The 20,019-nt window shown below is 41.0% G+C and overlaps 1 protein-coding gene across 1 annotated transcript in view; it reads right to left on the bottom strand.

Moving 5' to 3' along the window:
- RABGGTA (Rab geranylgeranyltransferase subunit alpha) overlaps nt 1–20,019 on the bottom strand; it is a 1,248,770-nt gene that overhangs the window by 428,252 nt on the left and 800,499 nt on the right. The window contains exon 9 of the mRNA XM_044058049.1: nt 11,903–12,004. Within this exon, the coding sequence (XP_043913984.1) occupies nt 11,903–12,004 (102 nt within the window). The remainder of the gene's footprint in view (nt 1–11,902; nt 12,005–20,019) is intronic.

Raw genomic sequence — 20,019 nt, 5'->3', positions numbered from 1 at the left:
AATCACGGAGGATTACAGTCAGCCAGTAGAGTTTCATACTACTACTTGTCCTGTATTGCAACAGGTTCTTCAACTGCATTTCTGCAATACTTAAACATGTCCCCGATTTTGATCTTTTGTCCCAACCCCCACTTTTCTGGATTTATCCAGAATTCTTAAGCCAAGAAATTAAGAAGTACATTACTGACTGTAACACTGGCTAAGTGCTTTACTAACTTTCAAAGCCAGTAAAACGCTTTGCTCTCCTACAATTTCTACTTTTATTTTTTTTTTTTTTTATGTAACTACTGTGGTGGTGGTGGTGCTGCGGTAGCGTTGTCGCCTCACACATAGTTAGATGTTGCCCGTTCAATTCTCAGTTAGAGCATCTTCTGTGTGGCGACATACGTGAATTGGCGTTCCTTCGTTGAAAGCTGTGTGTTAGGCCCGGGAAGCCAGCGCGTAAAAATCTACTGCCAATCATTAGCAGACCGGAGTTCCGCTGTGGCGACCCCTAACCGGGAAAAGCCGAAAGACGCAACAACAACAATATTTTTTTGATGTAACTGGTAGTACATGGAGCAGTTAAGTCTTACACACTAAAAAGAATGTGTGGCTCTCCACATATGAATTCATTATATGTTCCTGACATGGATGCCAAGATTCACCTCTTGCACTTCACTACTGAGGTGAATTTCTTGACATCCGTGCCTTGAATATCTAATAAGCTGGTTATGATATGAGACATGATCATAATCCTTCACATAGTACATGGAGCACTACAATTACACTTTGAATTTGTGAAGATAACTTTGTTAAGCTACCTTAAGAATGGTGCTTAAACTTTTAAGCAGCTCTCAACTCTGCTACACTTTAGTCTCACACTACAGCAAAACAGCAGACAATGCTTGCCACCACAGAACAGTGCCAAGATGCAAAAGCAGCTTTAACAGTTGTTTAAAAAAGCTGCCACAAAACATGTGGCAAAATTAAGTGTCTAATGGCTTTTAAAGCCATTCATTTATCATAGGGACACAGCTTCTGGTCACTGTCTGTCTCAACATTAAGCATTTTACGGCTTTGAAAGCTGTAAAAGACTTCATGCACCCACACTTTTTCCTGTAACTAATACGAAAATGAAGCAGCTGAAGTTCCATGTACTACAAAGACTTAAGATCAGGTCTCTCCGATTGTAACTCAAGTGTTAAACATTTTCAACATGGATGTCAAGAATCACTTCTTGAGCTTCAATTTTGTCTACTCTTGAGGTTAATTTCCACATATCCACAACTCAAACTAGGTTGTGATGGCAGACCTAATCATAATCTCCTATTTTACAGTCTGTTGAACATTTCATGATGTTTAAAACTTACTTTGCAAGATGAAACATAATGATAGCAATATGTTTGAAACTCTATTCCATAGCAGGTTTTGTTTTCACATGCTGAGTGATATAAAATGCAGTAAGTAATTAATGTTAGAATGACTGCATTCAGTATGTTTTCTAATTTTCAAAGTGAGCTGTTATATGCAAGGTTAAATATGTATGCTTTTTGACAGTAACACCTCATGGGCACTTTAGAAGAAACGTACTGTAATTTCACATCAAGACTGGGTATGGATTAGAAAAAAGGGCATACATAAACATTGCCATCCATAAGAATGAAAAGGCATCAGTCTTCCATGCTTGCCTACAAGGAGTCCTGGAAGCAGTATTTCTCCAACTATCTGTTTTGACTTGAGGCAAACAGATCTACTTGAGGAGTTCCTCACATATGGATCAATTCTTAGAAGAACCATTGGTATACCTACTATTCATGTGGGTCTGTCCTGTTCCTGCTGATCTTGTTTCCCATAATGTTTTGATGTGATGAAAATATATGTAGCACAAAAGAGGAAACTGAATAGAGATGCTAGACCCCAAACTATCTCAGCTAACCTGCAAAGAGGATAGGTTCTGGTTTCCCTTGTTTATGTACCAAATTACTGTGGTGGTGTCTGTGATTACAAACAAGAGGGTCTGGAGTCCAAAGATGGTGAAGAGATGTTAAGGCATTTATAAGAGCCATCAAATCCTTGACATTTGTGTGTTTTGATTGGTCTGGTTTGTTCCATAGAGCCTACATTTTCATCCCTTTGGATACAGTTCCCCAATCACAGTCTGAGGCATCTGCCATTACAGACTGAATGGGGATGGCAGGGTGAAGGGAGGATCTGGGTTAAGAGACAACTGATTTACCCACCAATTTAATAACTTTTTATAAACGCCAGCAATGGAATGATAGAGGGTGCTGGTTATGAGGACAAAATGACTTTACAAACCACTAAATCATTTTCATGGGAAGTCTGGCTAAGGGAATCATGAAAACAGTGGAGGCCATTGAACACAGAATTATGAGAAATTCTCTGACAGATGCCACAGTCTGTTTTGATAACATCAAAAGTTAGTCCTTGTAACTCCCCACTTTGCCTAGAGAAAGAAATGCCATCACATGTTGCATCTAGAGAACACCCTACAAACACCATCTTATGAGAAATTTCTATCTGTCCACCTGAAATCCCAGGCTGGGAAACAGCTTTGTTACCCAGGCCAAATATTCTTGACAAGTGTGAAAGAACTCATATTGCAGCGGAACTGACTACACGCAAACTCCTCTAGGCACGGTTCAATTGTTTATAGAATTAGACAAATATAAAACACACACACACAGAAAACAGCTTTCGTTTCCCCACTGGAAACTTCATCAGATAAACATACAAATGTTTCCCGGTTCCTTTAAAACAGTCATGTGCTAGCCAAGCCCCCAGCATGAATTCCAAGGCCAGCTCATTTTTAAAGGTAATTTACAGGTTAAATGATGAAGCAGCAACCACTAAGGTATAAAACAAAAACAAGTACTAAAGCATAAAGCCAAGTTGAAACAAGTAGTCAATTTTGTAATAAAATATAAGATGCTAAAATTATATATGAATTATGTATAAAAATTGCAGTAATTTAAGAATATGCCAATATAACTCACAACGTTCAAGATGGAGTTACCATGGGCCATGCCTGTGTTGTGAGTGGACTTTGTTCAAAATTACAAAATTTAAAATCATGTGCAGGGTTTTCTGGGATATTAGATAATACATTTGTCAATTTCTTTTTCTGATATATCTGTGTTCAAAAATTGTCTCATGGAGTTTTCTCTTTGTTTTTCTGATATAAAAACAAGGGCATGAACTACAGGTGGCGCAGTATACCTCCCCTGTGGAGTTGGAGGTATACAAGCTGTTGATGTTAAATATTGGTTAACCCGTTGTTGCTGTGTGATAGTAATAAACTTAGAATAGTTGCAAACTCCACATGTTTTCATTCGCTTTGTAGTAGTCTGTTTCAATTCCTTCTCGAACAAGGCCTTTAGACTAGTTCCCCTGCTATACGTAATCCTGGATTTCTCACCAATATTTTCTCTTAAGGGATGGTACTCTGATAAGATAGTCCAATTCTTCTCAAGAATATTTTTTACTAACAGACTGCCTTTGGTGAACACAGTAATAAAAGAGCAATATAAATTGTTACCTGCATTAGATGTCCCACCAGTTACCCTCGAGTTGGAGGGGCTTGGTTTGTAGTATGAGATGCAAGTCACTTTCCTGAAATAAAATGGGGGAAAGTAATTCATTTCTCTTTTGTTCATCATCTCATACAGTGCATTGTCTGCAAAGGCAACTGGATAACCCCTTTTAAGGAACATGGATTTTAAAATTAAGCATTCGTCCCAAAAGTCTTCCTCTCTTGAAACCATCTTTGCAACATGGACAAAATGTCCCTTAATGACAGCTTTTTTCTGGGTGATAGGGGAAGATGTCAAAATAATGAAAACTATTAGAATATGTTTTTCTTCAATATATTTTAGAGATGAACATAGCATTTAAGTAATCTTTAGTAAGCCATGCATCAAGGTATGCAATGTGTTCACTGTTAAAAGTATACGTAAATTTAAGGAATGGAGTGGAATCATTGATGAACTGGATGAATGAAGAAATTAAATCTTCTCTTCCATTACAAAAAATAGAGATGACATCCAGGAACAGTGTATAAAACTTGCAGTGGGTAAGGAACTGGAATGTAAATAAATGGTACTTCTCCCACTGTATCATCACAATATCCGATATTGAATAGACCACCACAGAGAGACCATATGGCAACCCTTGAGCATTGATGGTAAACCATGCTGTCAAATGTTAGAAAATTATTTTTCAAAACAATCCTTAGTAAGTTGTCACAGAGATAGATTTTGTCTTGGGGCAAACCTTTTCCAGCTAGATATTCAGGAAACCATTCAGCCCCCAAAATGTGATATATAAGAGAGCAAAGGTCTTTAACGTCTATGGTTATGAACACATAAGATGCTTTGAATGGAATAGTATTAATTTTTCATAGAAATTCCCAAGAGTTACAACAGATTTGAGGTTCTTCAAAAACAAGAGATTTTAATTAGGTGTCCAAGTATTTTGCGCAAGGATAAGTAATGTTGTCCCTTCTCATCTGCTATGTGTCGCAAGGGAGGTTGTTCAATGTTTTTGTGCAATTCGGGGACAGAGAAAACTGAGGGTGTTTTCGGATTACACAAATTCAAGTAATTATATTCATCTATTGCGATTGCCTCCTCAATGAATAAACCATGTAAATGACCCCTTATACGCCTGTATGCTCCTCTCTTTTCATTAAGGGAGACCTCCCTATAAGTACTATTCCCCTTAAAAGATGCTTCATTTTTGAGTTGTAGTCATCTTTATTGAAAACTGCTAAACCACCACCTTTATCTGACAGTTATCCTTATGTTGGTGCTGCTCCTTAATGTTGCCAAGTCTATTTTTCTCCTAGCCTGTGAGGTTATCCATATTGTTAAATGGTCTTTGCTGGGCTAAAGTATTCTAATATCCAGATCACACATTTTCTCACAAAGCTGGAGTAAGACGCAGGGGGGAGGAGTTTAAATACTAGACAGTCACAAAGGGTTCATTGCTGCTATTAAGTTAGAATGTTAAAACATGACCTTAAAATTGAGTTTCCGTAAATAATGTTTTAAATCCATGACACATATGCTACGTCTGGATATTTTGTTGGGACAAATGTTAGACCCCTGGCAAATAAGTCCACACTTTTTACATCGATACGACAATAACATTAATTATTCACCAACTTAGCTTTCACCGACTTAGCTTTTATATTTATGAATCTCATTTCAATGAAAGTTAACAATATAAAAACAAAAATAGGTGGGGACTGTGCCACCCCCCCCCCCCCCACCCCCTAACTATATATACTAACTTTAGGATTGCACTACAGTGGGGAAAAGGGCATATATGTTTTATTTGTCCAACAGTACTTGCATTCAGTGAAATAGCCACCGCGGTGGTGCAGCAGTTAGTATTGTCCCCTCCAGCAAGAGGTTCTACCATTCGATTATCAGCTGGAGCACCTTCTGTGTGGAGTCTGCATGTCCTCCCTGCGGTCGAGTGATGTTTAAAGACATGCAGGTAGGTGTGTGTGTGAATGGGTGTGCCTTCTTTGAAGGTTGGGCATCAGGCTGACACCTCAGCACCATAAAAATTCACTGCCAATCATTAGTGGACTGGAGTTTCGTTGTGGAGACCCCTAAGCGGGAAAAGACAAAAGACATTACTTTTACTTGCGTTCACTGAAATGTGATTTAGTGAAATGAGCTTTCAGCGATTTGTTTAAGGGTGAACTGAAATATTTATTTCAATTTGATGACCAGGGAGGTCCAGTGGGCTCAGGAGCCCATTTTCAGTGTAGGCCCGGGGAGAAAAGCTCCACATTACATAGTAAACATTAAATCAGTGAAATGAGTTTTCCGTGAATCAAAGTAGACCCATATATATATATATATATATATATATATATATATATATATATATATATATATATATATAAACTTTAACATATGTATACACTTTCAACCTATTTTTGCTGCACAGTTTACTCAACTGTTATATAATAACAAATTACTGCAATTTTTATACATAATTCATATATAATTTTAAAATCTTATATTTTAATACAAAGTTGACTATTTGTTCAACTTGGCTTTATGCTTAAGTACTTGTTTTTCTTTTATACCTTAGTGCTTGCTGCTTCATCATTTAACCTGCAAGTTACCTTTAAAAATTAGCTGACCTTATAATTCATGCTGGGGGCTTGTCTAGCACAATTGTTTTCAGTAAGTCTTATTGATTTTGTGTTTAAATAAAGGAACCAGGAAATGTTTTTATGTTTATCTGATGAAGTTTCCAATAGGGAAACGAAAGAGCTTATGTGTATGCTTTACGTTCATCTTATTCAATAAACAATTGATTTGGTTTGTGCTTTTTGATTTAAGCTGTGAAAGAATCTGTAAAAATTAGGAGACTTTCTTAATAAGGGAGAATGGGAATGTTCTGCACATTGTGATGGACTACTAAAGGTACCAGACACTTTGTAAATACTATTGGGGCTACAGATCACCCCCAAAGGGCAATATAGCAAACTGAAAATGCAAGCCAGATACAGAGAAATACAAAAAGAGCCTGAAATTGTTCATGCCTGGAATGTGACAGTAAAAGCATCTTTTAAATCTAAAATTACTAGAAAAGTGGAAAGGGGAATGAGGGGTAACAGAGACTGTATAAAAAGTATTCTGAACTTTGGAATTATGATGTGAAGGTCTACAAACGAAAGATCTAGGACATGTCAGCATGTTCTTGCTTTGTTTGGCACCAGAAAAATTCTTGCATATATAATTTCCCTCTATAATCTGGGGAAGAGGTTCTACTACCCTCAGAGACAGCCTCTGACCCAGAATTTAATTAGGCTGATGTGGTGGGGTCCCTTGAAAGAGACGAAGTCCTACTTCCAGCTGTAGCATTTTAGAATTATGAACACAGCAAAAAGCTTGAAACCAAGACCAAGTAAAAAGTATAAACTAAGGCAGCGAAGAGCAGCAAGAAACAGCGATGAAGCCAAAGGTAAACTCCACAAAAAGTTTATTCAAACACATGACATAAATTTCTCCAAGTCCTACTCTCAAACACACGACATAAATTTCTCCAAATCCTTCTCAAGCGCTTTCGCTCAGTGCAATACTGAGGTTTGTCAAGATAAAAATGCAGGGCAGAACAACCTTATTTGTAAGTCTCTTAATGAGATCATGTGCTTCGTTAATTAAAACCAGTCAAGTTACAATTAAAATTAATTGGTGACCAATTTAAAATTAAACAGCAAGATGTTGTATGTAATACATAAAATCCTAAATAAAATACCTTTTGTTAAATATGTTGTAGTTGAAAAATATGTTATTTAAAAGATATGTCATTTGAAAATCACAAAGCATTCGTGTATAGATAAATAAATATTGTTATATGTTAATGTCCCATGAAACCACATTTGTAGTGATTGATTCTTATAACACTGTTTAGTGTGCAATAAATATTACAATGGGGTACCATGAATAAATGATGTGAGTAATAAATAGTAATAGATAAAAATCAAATGTTAAAAATGTTAAAAAATTTTAGAATTATTCTCAAAAAAAAAGTCTCTGAAGTTACCTCCACAAAGGATTATAAAGACCTAAACACTGGGACACTAAAGGGGTTGTATAGTCAAGCATGACTTTTTTTGTGTGTGTGTATATTGCCCCTGTTTCTGTGAGGATCCCCATTTCTTCTTTGACGCTATCTGCCACATTTATTTTTTTTTTGTCTGAACCGTGTGTATGCTTGCTCTGCTTTCTGGAAGATAAGCCTGAACTAGAAGAACAGTTTTCGTTATATTTAGCATAGGATGGTTGAAAAATCTGGGTACTCCCCAAAACTGACTTTCCCCTTTCATTAAAAACCCTTAAGGACTTCTGCAAAGGAAGGACCAAATATCACCTCCTTTTCTAGAGGAGCATTTAAAATCGAATTAATATCCAATATCCACAAATGGCAAATTTTGATCCATAACCAATAAAATTTCCATAAAGCAGACATGGAGATAGCAGCCCTGGAAAGAAGATCAGCAGTGTCATAAGTTCATTTCAAATAATGTTTGATTACCCTGTGACATAAAAGGTACTACCAAATGTACAGAAATTTTAGCAAATGAAGGCGGAAGATCAGCCAATACATTTTTTAAATTACCATAGGAAGTCAGCAAAAATTTAGACATAATTACCTAAAAATTCACAATTCTCAGGCCAGTGCGGACGACAAAAACATTTTTACCAAACTTATCCAATACCTATCTCAGTTTGTCAGAAGGGACCAGGCTGACAGCTGAAAGAAGCTTGATAGAAATTGATTTTGGCAAGGAAATTACTGCAGGATCATTCCTGGAATTAGAAAAAAGAAATGCATACAATCTGTCAGACTTTACAAAAGCAGATGGATAACTATCAAGAGAAGTGCAGGCTGCCAAAAAAGTATCCTTGAAGGTAGGTAAAATAAAAGGGATGTGTGCAGGTTGAGGAAAATCCACCAGTATTCTCAGTGAAAAAAAGTCCCTCATATTGGTAATAGCATTTTACAAAGACCAATTTTCAGGAGGAGAATCTGAGGGAAAATACTCTGTGAAATCAGAATCTCCATCTTGTTAAGTGATGGAATAAGAGAAACAGTCCCAGTTCAAATCATGTCCTTCAAACTAGTAATCAGAATCTGGCATTCTTTCTATTTTGAGAAGGATAGGAATCACTCAGGGACTGAAATGCTCTCAACAATCCTTCTGAATTGACCCCAGGTTATTACAGGCCTATTAGCCTTACAATGGAAATCCAGTAAACAAGCTTATAGCACTGACCTCATAAACTGTAATTAGATGTGACCCCCAACAGTTTGGTTTTGTGTAAGTTACATTTTGACTACTTAATCTGGTAAATTTCTTCAAAAGCGTTACAGAAGCTGTAGATGGTGGTCATGCAGTACATATGATCTTGACCTAGCTATATATATAGTCTTTGACATTATCCCCCATGCTCGCATGAAAGAGAATCTAAATGCATTAAGAATCGAGAAAATTCTGTGGTAAGGTGGCATCAAACTGGTTGAAATGCACAACAGACAGTGTCAGTTGCAGGTGCCTCACCAGAAAATATAAACTGACTGGCGGTGTCCCTCAAGAATCTTTTGGTATTTACTTTCCAGATCTCCAAACAGAGAACCAAGACCTCTGGCTAACAAAGTTTCTAGATGATTGCAAACTGGGAGTTAAGTCAACCAAAATTCCATGTCCCAATTAAACTCTTGGTGTACTAAAAATGGGATCAAACTACATGCTAAAATGTGTAGTATGTTCACCTTTGGTAGACACCCCCTTCACTCATCATAATGTACTGACATCAAATCTCTACAAAACAAAAATGTAGCTGGGGACCCAAGTACTTGGGGTTTGCCTATCACTTAGCAAATGTTGTCAACAAATCCTTTTACTTAATCCAGCTAACTGCCAAAGGAATATCCCTCAAGGACTAAAGAGGCAGTCACTCCCTTATTATTAACATTGATGAGATCATTTATTAAGTACAAGTAATTAGAAAGACCCCAAAAAGTTCTCAGTCAAAAAGATCACAGGTCTAAAAAGCCTTTGAGCTACCAAGTGAGGATGGAAGCTCTATCCCTTTATTTAGTGTCTTATACACTTTTAACGGCCAATCTGTCTCTCACTTATCACACCATTAGAGACCTGATTGTCTTGGACCTCCTGTTCAGCACAAGCCTAATATTGCTACTAATACTACATTAGGGTCTTAAATATTGACCAACAGATAAATAAAACATGGAAGAGGAACAGGTTTATAGCACACTATCTCCCGAATCTCTGGAACAAACTTCTCAAGCATGCAAAGCACTCTGACTCACTATCTTCCTTTAAACATAAACTAAATGACTGTGTGGGTATCTACAAATTTATTCTAAGACTGAAAGGTATGGCCCTCTGAAGAAACAACATGCTGCCAGAGGGGCGGTACTGGCAAGGTGAGAATAGTCATGATACTCCATGACCTTGGAATATCTATGAATCTAAATAACTAACGACTCATCAAGGAGGATGCCTGACACAGAAGAATACTTTTCACTGCATTACATAAAAGATGCCTGGCAGCTGGAGTAGAGGGTCAAGGCTGTGAGTTGTAGTTCCTGTCATTCAGGGTTTTATTCCCACATCCCTCATTTTCCTACTGTGTCACCTTGAGCAAGTCACTTAACTAGACAATACTCATGGGAAGCTGTGCTAGGGCCCTCAATGGTCCTCTGGACCGCAAGTCTAGTAACTGCCTATAAATCTATGCTGTGGGTAAACGCACACCATCCTTGCTGCTGGAAAAATGCAAAATCAGCCTCACTACTGACAAATCCAGAATTTTTTTTCTCACCATCAGCCCATCTCTGATGTGTTCCTAGACTGGCCCATTCATTCATCTCAGGCCACCATCAAGGTAACAATAACGGTTTTGAATTGTCCTAATCCCTGTCCATGAAGCAGCTTTGACCACTACTCAAAAGTACCAGCAAATGTTACATGTGGACCCATGCTTATACCTGGGTCCCAGCTAAAGAGCAAATATGAAGCTTGGTGGATGCATCAATCACTTACTCCCACGTTCCCCAGCTTTCTCCTCCAGTCTTCCCAATTCTAGATAATCTGAGCTATCATGGCACTGTGAAGCCTGCACAGTTTATTACCCTTCACAAACAGTAAATACACCATAATACTGAGAGATCCAAATCAATCAATTAAAAGAGGTTTTCAGCCCTAGTTCTGTCACAAACCCACACCTTTAACATTAAATGTAAAAAAATAAAGTGGGAAACCTGTACTCTATTTATGTCCAGATAAACAAGATAGCTTCAGAGGCAGTTCCTTGCATTTTAAAAAGGTTAAATACAGTGCAATATGGGGAAAACAGCTACATAAATGTCCCTGGATAATTAAAGGTTTTCAGCCATGGTGATGACAGTTTCTCAACTTTTATCAACAAGCACACCAGATTGCAGTGAAAATTGTGCTGTACCTGTCCCGGCACATGCAGTTGGTTTCAAACCTAGTGCTGTCAGTCTGTCTTATGGTGCCAACATTAAATACTCTGCAGTGGTAGGCAGGCAACTCCTAAACAGGGCTATGTGACTGCCCGCTGTCCCTCTACTTTTAGCAAAAGATTTGCAATAGACAGAACATCACCATTCCCGGAAGCTGTGTCTACTATTATTTGGATAACTTAATTACTGGCTATATAACAATTTAGCTACTCTGTGAAGTTGGTGGAGTTAACTACCAACAGACCTGGCAGCATGATGGTGATGAGTAATAAAAAAACACTGGAGACTTTGATCAAGCATTTCGTTTCCTGATATGCAGTCATTTCAACACTAACCACGATGCTTCACTGAAAAGTAGCTCTGCAACACAGGCTTTCCATATATGCAATAATTTCTTTGCTACCCACCACATAATTCTCTAAGCAACTCTTAGTTAGGGCTTTCCACACCTTCATGCGACCCTGCACACCTTTCTGTTAGTTTGCTTTGGTACTTTGATTTCCTCACAACCACTTGCAAGTACGTACTGTACCATTCTTCATACTGACTCTGGCTGCACTTCACTCTACCATGACTATTTACTATTAAAATGGCTGTACTACACTTTAATTCCATAATGTCTCAGCTGTTTTACAACTCTGCCTTCCACTGGTCACTTCTTTACTCCTTGTATTTCATTCTTCAAGTCACACCCTTATAATGATATTGCACTGCCTCAGTGAAATATTCTCAGGTAAGCAAATAATTACTGATCACAAGCTCTACAGGTGACATGCAGTACCTGTCAGTATTTGGCCAGCAGTGAATCTTTCTCTGTTGCACCTTACCACTTCAACAGAGCTCTGTAAAAGGATACCCAAACACAGCTGTATGTTTTCTGTCCAGCTACAGGCCTCCACTCTGGCAGAATAAGCTTTTGGTCCACAAACAGAATGAGTTTTGATGATTTAGATAGCACCTAAAACAAGATATGATATAATTAGTGAAGATAAATGTTTCTTTAGATATTATGCATTTGCGGTATCATCTCACCTTCAATGCACCACCGACATTCATCGCATACTGAGTTGCTATGCTAACAGTGCTAAGAACCTGCTGAGATGTAGGTGGCACAAAAGCAATGCCAGACAATATACAGCAATGAATGTACCTCATGTGACATTGTGCATTTGCTGCCCCCTCCACTCCACACCATTAATCTACTATTATAAATTTCATTACTCACTGACTTCTTGTAAATAAGTCAGTGAACCTCATGTGAGATTGTGCATTCACAGCCCCCCCACCCCACACCATTAATCTACTGTTATAAATTTCATTACTCACTGACTTATTTACAACAGCTGCCATGTACGGAGTCAGTCACACTCCATGTGCACTAACCTCAGTCTCCTCGCAAAACACACACTCTATCCAGTCACCTCTTGAAACAATGCTTAGACAACACTATGGGGTGGGGATACGGGGATCTCTGGGAACAAATAAAAACAGCTTAAAATCTCTCAATCCTGTGTTAATCTTCCTAATCAAACTCCCCAAATAATTATCCCAGATTCAAATATGAAAGCAAGAGTTTTAATTCCTTGCAAGGTGTGATGACCCTCCACTGGACCAGTAATTAAGAAGCCTCAATCCTCACCACTGGTACCTGTGGGGGAGATGTTCAAACAGGTACACACACAGTATTTCCAGATGCAGCTCTTTGCATCAAGTGCAATTTCCCTTAAAAGTACACAGACACCACAGTCAGTCCGGGGATGGTTTCTCCCTCTTTCTTCATATTCCCAATAAGACTCCCCACTGGCACAACTATACAGTTCAGTTCTCAGCTGAGTGACAAAGCCAAGACCTCCAGCACCCTCTTCTGTCCAACCAGTGCTTCGTGTCCCTGCTGAAGTAGCTGATACACACCCTTTGATTTACACACACACACACACACACACACTCCCCTGGGAGAGGCTGACACAGGTTTACTAGCTATGCCCCCTTCTGCCCAGACTATAAGGTAGTTTCCACTGCCACCAATCACTCTTTGACAGCTACTTTAAGGCCCTTAACAAAGGATAACCAACTTTATTATGTAATATTAATATTACTACAAATGGGAATAGCAATGCTATCAGGAGTGCCCCACACACTGTCACCAAATAAATATGCAACTACTCTCAAAACCTAAGTATCTCTACACAGATCAGCCACAATGAAAGGTTTAAATATATTTAATAAAAAGAAGTCATGTCTTACCATAACGTTCCATCTGTGTTGTGGATCTTTATTCATTCATTACTGATAGGACTTCAGTTCCGTCCTCTGAACAGACACTGCCGTTTCCAAGCTCACACCAGCCAAAAACTCTCAGCTAAGACCTACCCATAATGCCCCTCTAATAGTCTCTTCAGATCGAGTTTGCCCGCCCTTATATTACAGAGATAATAAGAGAGACAGTAGGAGGATCTGTCTGAGCAAATACATTAACCAGAAAATCCTAAAGTCCACCAGAAGTCCAGGCAGGGGGAAGGAGGGTAGGAAGTAATGAATGAATAAAGATCTACAATACAGATGGAACATTATGGAAAAACATAACGTCTTTATCTGATGTTGTAAATCTTTATTCATTCCTTACTGATAGGACCGAGTCCCCAGCTACTTGTGTCCTGGGTGGCCCTAAGGAAGGATATTCCTGAGCACCACAGAACCATAAGATGCTCATCCCCTGGAGGCCAGATCTAATTTGTAATGAGTGATAAAGGTATGAGGTCTTGCCCAAGTGGCTGCTGCACAGATATCATCCATAGAGGCTCTGGAATGAAAAGCCAACAGAAGTAGCCATTGATCTAGTGGAATGAGCCTTTACTCTGGAAGGTAAGGACAGTTTATTCTGACGGTAGATGAAGGTAATGATGGTTTAAAGCCAGGAGGACCTAGTTACTTTGGAAACAGGTTTACCCAATCTGGATCCCGCAAAGGCCACAAACAATTGATCCATTTTTCTGAAAGATTTAGTTCTGTCCAAATAAAAATGAAGCTGCCTATGAACATCAAGGGTGTGCAAAAGATACCCCCTCTGTTTGGTTACTGGGGGAAGAAAACCAGCAGGTCAATAGATTGGTTAACTGAATATCCAGAAATGACATTGGGGAAGAAGGAAGGGTCAGTACATAGGGACACTCTATCCCTGTGGAAATTCAAGTAAGGTTTCTTGACACTCAAGGCCTGCAACTCAGACACTCTTCTGGCTAATGTAAGTGCTACTAGAAGTAGAGTCTTCCAAGATAAAAATTTTATAGCACATGAATTAGCAGGTTTGAAAGGAGGGCTTGTTAATGACTGAAGTACCAAAGTCAAGTCCCAAGGTTCTATTGCTTAACAGGAGGTTTAACATGTAATACTCCTTTCAAGAAAGTTTTGCACAGACGGTGTAACATAACAGAAGAATTATCGAATCCATTATGAAAAATTTGTGATAGATACTAAATGTACAGTAATTGTCAATGCTAGAGCTCCTGCATGTAGAAGAGTAGTCAGGTACTGTAGGATTGTCTGAAAAGACAGAGAAAGGGTATATGTCTTGATCTTTGACCCATGTAAAGAGCCTAGCCCACTTACTAGAATAAATTTTCCTGGTGGAAGGTTTGTGTGAAGCCAGAAGAATCTCATGGACAGGAGATGAAATATCAGGCCGCCTGGCAAACATCAGAAGCGGAGGAACCAAGCTGTGAGCTTGAGGCTGTGGAGATTGGGGTGAATCAGTCCCCGTGGGTGAGGCAGAAGACCTTGGGATTGATCCAGGATCCACTGGCTGTGAATCAGATGAAGCCACAGGAAAGGAAACCAGACTTGTCGGGGCCAATAAGGGGCAATGAGGACCACTTTGCTTCTCAACCTTTGAGCTTTCTGCAGGAATTTCAGGATGAGGGGAAATGGGGGGGGGGCAGGCATACAGTAGACCCGGGGGCCAATCATGCGTTAGAGCATCCCTCTGTGATTCCCACTGAGGGGGGATCAGGGCAAAGTAGCTTCTGCATTTGTTGTTCAGGGGGGAAGCACACAGATCACAGCAAGGCCTGCCCCAACTACGGAAGATCTGATCCGCTATTACAGGATTGAGGGACCATTAGTGAGGCATCAGGATGTTCCCGCTCAGATTGTCCGCAATAAGGTTGGAACTCTCAGGAATGTGCATTGCTATAAAAAAGTGGTTGGAAGCTATCGCCCAGTACCAAGTCCTCATGACTTCTCGACACAGGGGGGGTAAGACCTAGTTTCACCTTGTTTGTTTATATACCAGACGACTGACATGTTGTCCGATTGAATTGCAATGGTCCCGGAAAGAAGGCATGTATGGAACGCTTGCAACGCTAAGAGAACTGCCCTCAATTCCAGGATATTTATGCGCAAACTGGTCTCCACGGGGGACCAGATGCCTTGGACCATCTTTCCCTGGAAATGCCCTCCCCCAACAGGGAAGCGTCCGTGGTCACCATGGCCCTGGGTTGGGGGAACACAGAACGGTCAACACCAAAGATTTGATTCTGGCTTCATCCACCATAGCATTTCTTTCTTGCAAAGGTTTGTAAGGCAAATCATGTGGTTGAGTTGGTGGGTCAAGATCAACCATTGTGAGGAAAGGAACCACTGTAACAGTCTCATGTGCAACCTCGCCAGTGGTACTAGGGTAATGGCTGCTGCCATAGAGCCTAATAGTTGTAGTACAAGGCGTGCTGGAACAAAAGTCTGTGGAAGGAGGATTTAGATCTGGTTTCTTATTTCTGAAAGCCTGTGAGGAGGGATGGAAGCTTGACAGGATGTTGTGTCAAAGACTGCTCCAATAAATTCCAGTGTTTTTGTTGGGGACATTTGATTTTTGTCCTTGTTGATCGTAATCCCCAAGCAGAGAACAAGGCCTTGAGTGTAAGGGGCTGTGGATGAGAAGATTCCTGGCTGGGGCGGTAAGGAGCCAATCGCCTAGATATGAAAACACCTGGAATCCTTGTAGTCAAAGATGAGCTACTACAACTGCCATACATTTGGTGAATACACGGAGGGCTGTCAAGATGCCGAATGGCAGTACTCTGAACTGGTAGTGACTGGCTTCCAGCCGGAAGCGAAAAAATCTCCAGGAGTGCTGGTCCATCTTTATGTGGTAATACGCATCCTGGAGATCTATGGAGCACATCCAATTGTCCTTCCCTTGAAAAGGGAGAATGGACTGTACTGTGACCATCCAGAATTTTTGAGGTTTTATAAATTTGTTCAATAGGCTGAGATTCAGGATTGGTCTCCAGTCCCCTGTCTATTTTGGCACTAAAGAGAACCTAGAGTAAAACCCGGATCCTCTCTGGTCTGGTGGGACTGGCTGGATGACTCTTTCTTAGCAGCTTTCCTATTTTAAAGCTGCTACCTCCCTATGATTGGGTGGAACACTGGGGATTTGTTTGACGGGTGTGGGGGTAAGATCGAATGGGATATGGTAGCCTCTGGATATTATTCTCTGCACCCATGCATCAGTAGTAATAAGTTGGCAGGCTGGTAGGTGCAGAGAAAAATGACCACTGACTGCTTGCTGAGGGGAAAGCAATTGGGCCGCTGCTCAGGAGCGCTGGTAGGGTCGGCCGGAGAAGGAATCTCTAGCGCTCTGGTTATGCAGACCCCTCTGCCCCAAAAGGGGCATCTTCCAGATGAGTTGCCCCCTCTTCCCCAGAGGGATTGCTCACCACGAGTGTCACGAAAAGATTCTTGGGACTTTTTGAACCACAATTTCCCTCCCCTCTGGTTCCTGGAATAGGACCTCTGGGGAGTAGAAAAACATATGCCCACAGCAGACGAGGTCTTTCAGTCTTTCTCACTTCATGATAGTGTATCTCGTACTTTGAGACCAAAGAGGGAAGATTCGACTGGGGCGTTGACGAAGGAAAATTTAAAGGGATCTGCAAAATCACACATGCATCCAGGCATGACGTCTCATGACGATGCCTGATGCGGCTGCTTGAGCTGCCCCATCAGTGGTGTGAGATCTCAATCGCTTCAAGGAGTTTGAGATAGATTCTTGGGTAGCTAGCTGCGAGGCGACAGTGTCACGCACCTCATCAGGCAGTACCCCCGCCAAAGAGGTAGACATTTCAGAAATTAGGTCTCTTTGGAGGAGAGTGAAGTGTGCCAGATAGTTCAGTGACCGAATGGCAAAGGTTGCTGAAGCATAGGTCCACTCCCCAGTCTGTCCATGACCCGAGACTCCTTGTTCGGGGCATGAACAGTGGAACTATCTTCTGCCAGTTCCCTCTTGGTGGCCGCCGCCACGACCATGGAATCAACTGTCAACTGCTTGGACCAATTGAGCTGGTCTTCAAGGGTGAATAAAATTTTGTCTGGCCTCCAGGGGATAGGTTCTATGTTGTCCGAGGTCTTCCAGGCATGCTGCACGATCAGCTTCACAAGCTCAATTGCAGGTGGGGTCACCCAGGAAGGAGACGGCTGGGCACGGAAGGCCTGCAAGAACACGGATTCCTCCGAAGGGTTAGAGGACTTCCAGTCTCCCCTCTGCTTGAGGATTTTGAGAATGTCTCCAAATTAAACATTTTCTGGGGGAGACCGTGGGGACCCTTCTCCCTCATTGCAATCGGTGTCCTCAGTGATAGATTCCTCAGAGGAATTAAGGTGCTTCCTCTTGCACCGTTTCTTCCAGGGTGGCTCCCCAGTGAGATCATCTGAGGAAGACTCCGGAGAAAGAGCTCCCTTCAAGGGAAGGTCTTGTGGCATCCATGCCCTGGATCCTAGAGTAGGGGGTTGGGACAGCTGCATGTTACAGGGGGGTTCTGGTGTCGATGCTATTGGTGCTGACTGCGAGCCTGTAGAGGCAAGGACCTTCTCCATCACCTGGAAAGCAGGCCCTTCCAAGGAGGGAGGGGAGCCCAGAACTGAGAAGGACAACTTTGGAACTGGGGTCACACCCCGCCCTGAGAAGCCTGCCTCCAGGTGAGGAGCTCCGAGAGGACTGGTAGCTGTCGGTGGAGCCATGGACATAGACGGTGCCAACAAAAAAATAAGCTCCAAACTAGGAACCACAGTGCTGCAGCCCAAACACTGCTCCAAGAGTGCACCGGTTCCAATGGAGCCGATGCACCAAGGGTAGTCGTTGCCAACCGGGGAAACTCTGCAGTCGGAGCTGAGACAGTATGCACCAGGGTGGTCATCTGTACCGAGACCTCCGGAGCTGGGGAGGAGGCCGGAGGAGAATATACTGGTGAGTATGCTGTGAAGAGTTCCATTCCAAAGGGGACGGAAGGTCTAGCCAGGGTGGGCAATCCCCTAGCTACCAGAAGCTCGTCCACAACCCACACTACATCTTGTTCTGAAAGGCTCCTGGTGGAGCTGTAGGAGGCTGCTGAGGGAGAGTCAGGTCTTTGAAGAAAGGGGAAAAATTGGTGCCCCAAAAAGCGGTCATAAGTTGGAGAATATCTGGTTCTTGGAAGGTGTTCAACCTTTGGAACCGACAGGGTCATAGTCTGTGGAGTGGAATAAGCTATCGGTACAGTGCCCGGGGATGGTGCCGAAGGGGGTATGGTTGTCAAAGCCGGTGTCAGAGCAAAGGAAGGCACAGAAGACAATGGTGCCGAAGCTGGAACTGTAATAGGAGTCAATATGAGAGACTGCACACCAAGGGAGAAGAGACAGAGCCTGGTGCTGAGGTTGTCTGCGAAGGCGCCGGAGAAACTCTGTGTCGACTCAGTTCCATAACAGACGGAGATGTAGGAACTGAGTGACTCCATTTCTCTCTGTGCTTTTTGGTCTTAGGAGGTGGTGAGACCTCCATCCCAGAGAGCCTCTGAAAAGGGCGTTTTCAATAAACCTTTCAAAATCAGTTTGTTTTTGAGCTCAGTTACAGTGTGATTACTGAAACTAGAGCAGATGTCACAAGAAGCATTTATATGGTCCATGCCCAAACAATAAACACACCGAGTGTGACCGTCTGAGTTGGGCATCTTACGCCCACACTTATCTCACTGCTTAAACCCCAATTTAGCTTTTTCTGACATAATGCTGACAAAGAGCTATCAAGAAAGGAGCAACAAGTGAAAAGAGAGAAAGTTTATTTTTTTGTTTATATATATATATATATATATATATATATATATATATATATATATATATATATATATATATATATATAAAAGAAAAGAGAAGAGTACTAACAATGGTACCTAGAAATACCACAAGTGGCAAAAGGAAGGCCTACCAAAGTTAGGAGAGGGGGACAGTACCAACGATGGTATATGGTTAACTACCAAAGTTGAGGGTAGGAAGACGTGTACAGGCGAGAGGAGAAATTAGACAGACTGACTAAAAAAGGTAAAGTTTTGAGGGAAACTGTACAAAAATACACAAATTTTACACTTAGCTTTGAAAGAGAAAGCTTGGCACGTCCGACGAGGAACGCGGCAAACGAGATCTGGAGAGACTATGAGTGGGGCATTATGGGTAGGTCTTAGCTGAGAGTTTTTGGCTGGCGCGAGCTTGGAAACGGCCGTGTCAATTCTGAGGATGGAACTGAAGTCCTATCAGTAAAGAATGAATAAAGATTTACATCAGATTAAATAATAAAAACACAAGCCAATACTAAATACATATTCACAGTGACATAAGTATTCAAAATCACAGGAAATGTTTAAAACAACTTTGCAGGACAATCTCAAATAAATAAATAAAATATCTAAATTAAGCTTCTCTACATTCCTTACTACATCTAAGAGAATTATAATGTTCCCTAAAAACTTACATCATTACAGCACGGTAGATGTGGCAAATGTTTTTTCTTGTTGCTGTTGTCAGGTCCAAGACAGAATGCAGAATGCTACGTCTCACTAAGACACTTCTCAAAATAATATCGCAAAAATTACTGCTGGGCTAGCTTGCAGAATGACATAATTTCTGGTCATCTGACTTCTAGTTCTCAGGCACAACCCCCATTGCAGGAAG

The sequence above is a fragment of the Protopterus annectens genome, chromosome 16.part0, assembly GCF_019279795.1.
Source record: "Protopterus annectens isolate FY-2018-M chromosome 16.part0, PAN1.0, whole genome shotgun sequence".
NCBI lineage: Eukaryota > Metazoa > Chordata > Ceratodontiformes > Protopteridae > Protopterus > Protopterus annectens.
This window is presented reverse-complemented; position numbering and strand designations above follow the sequence as displayed.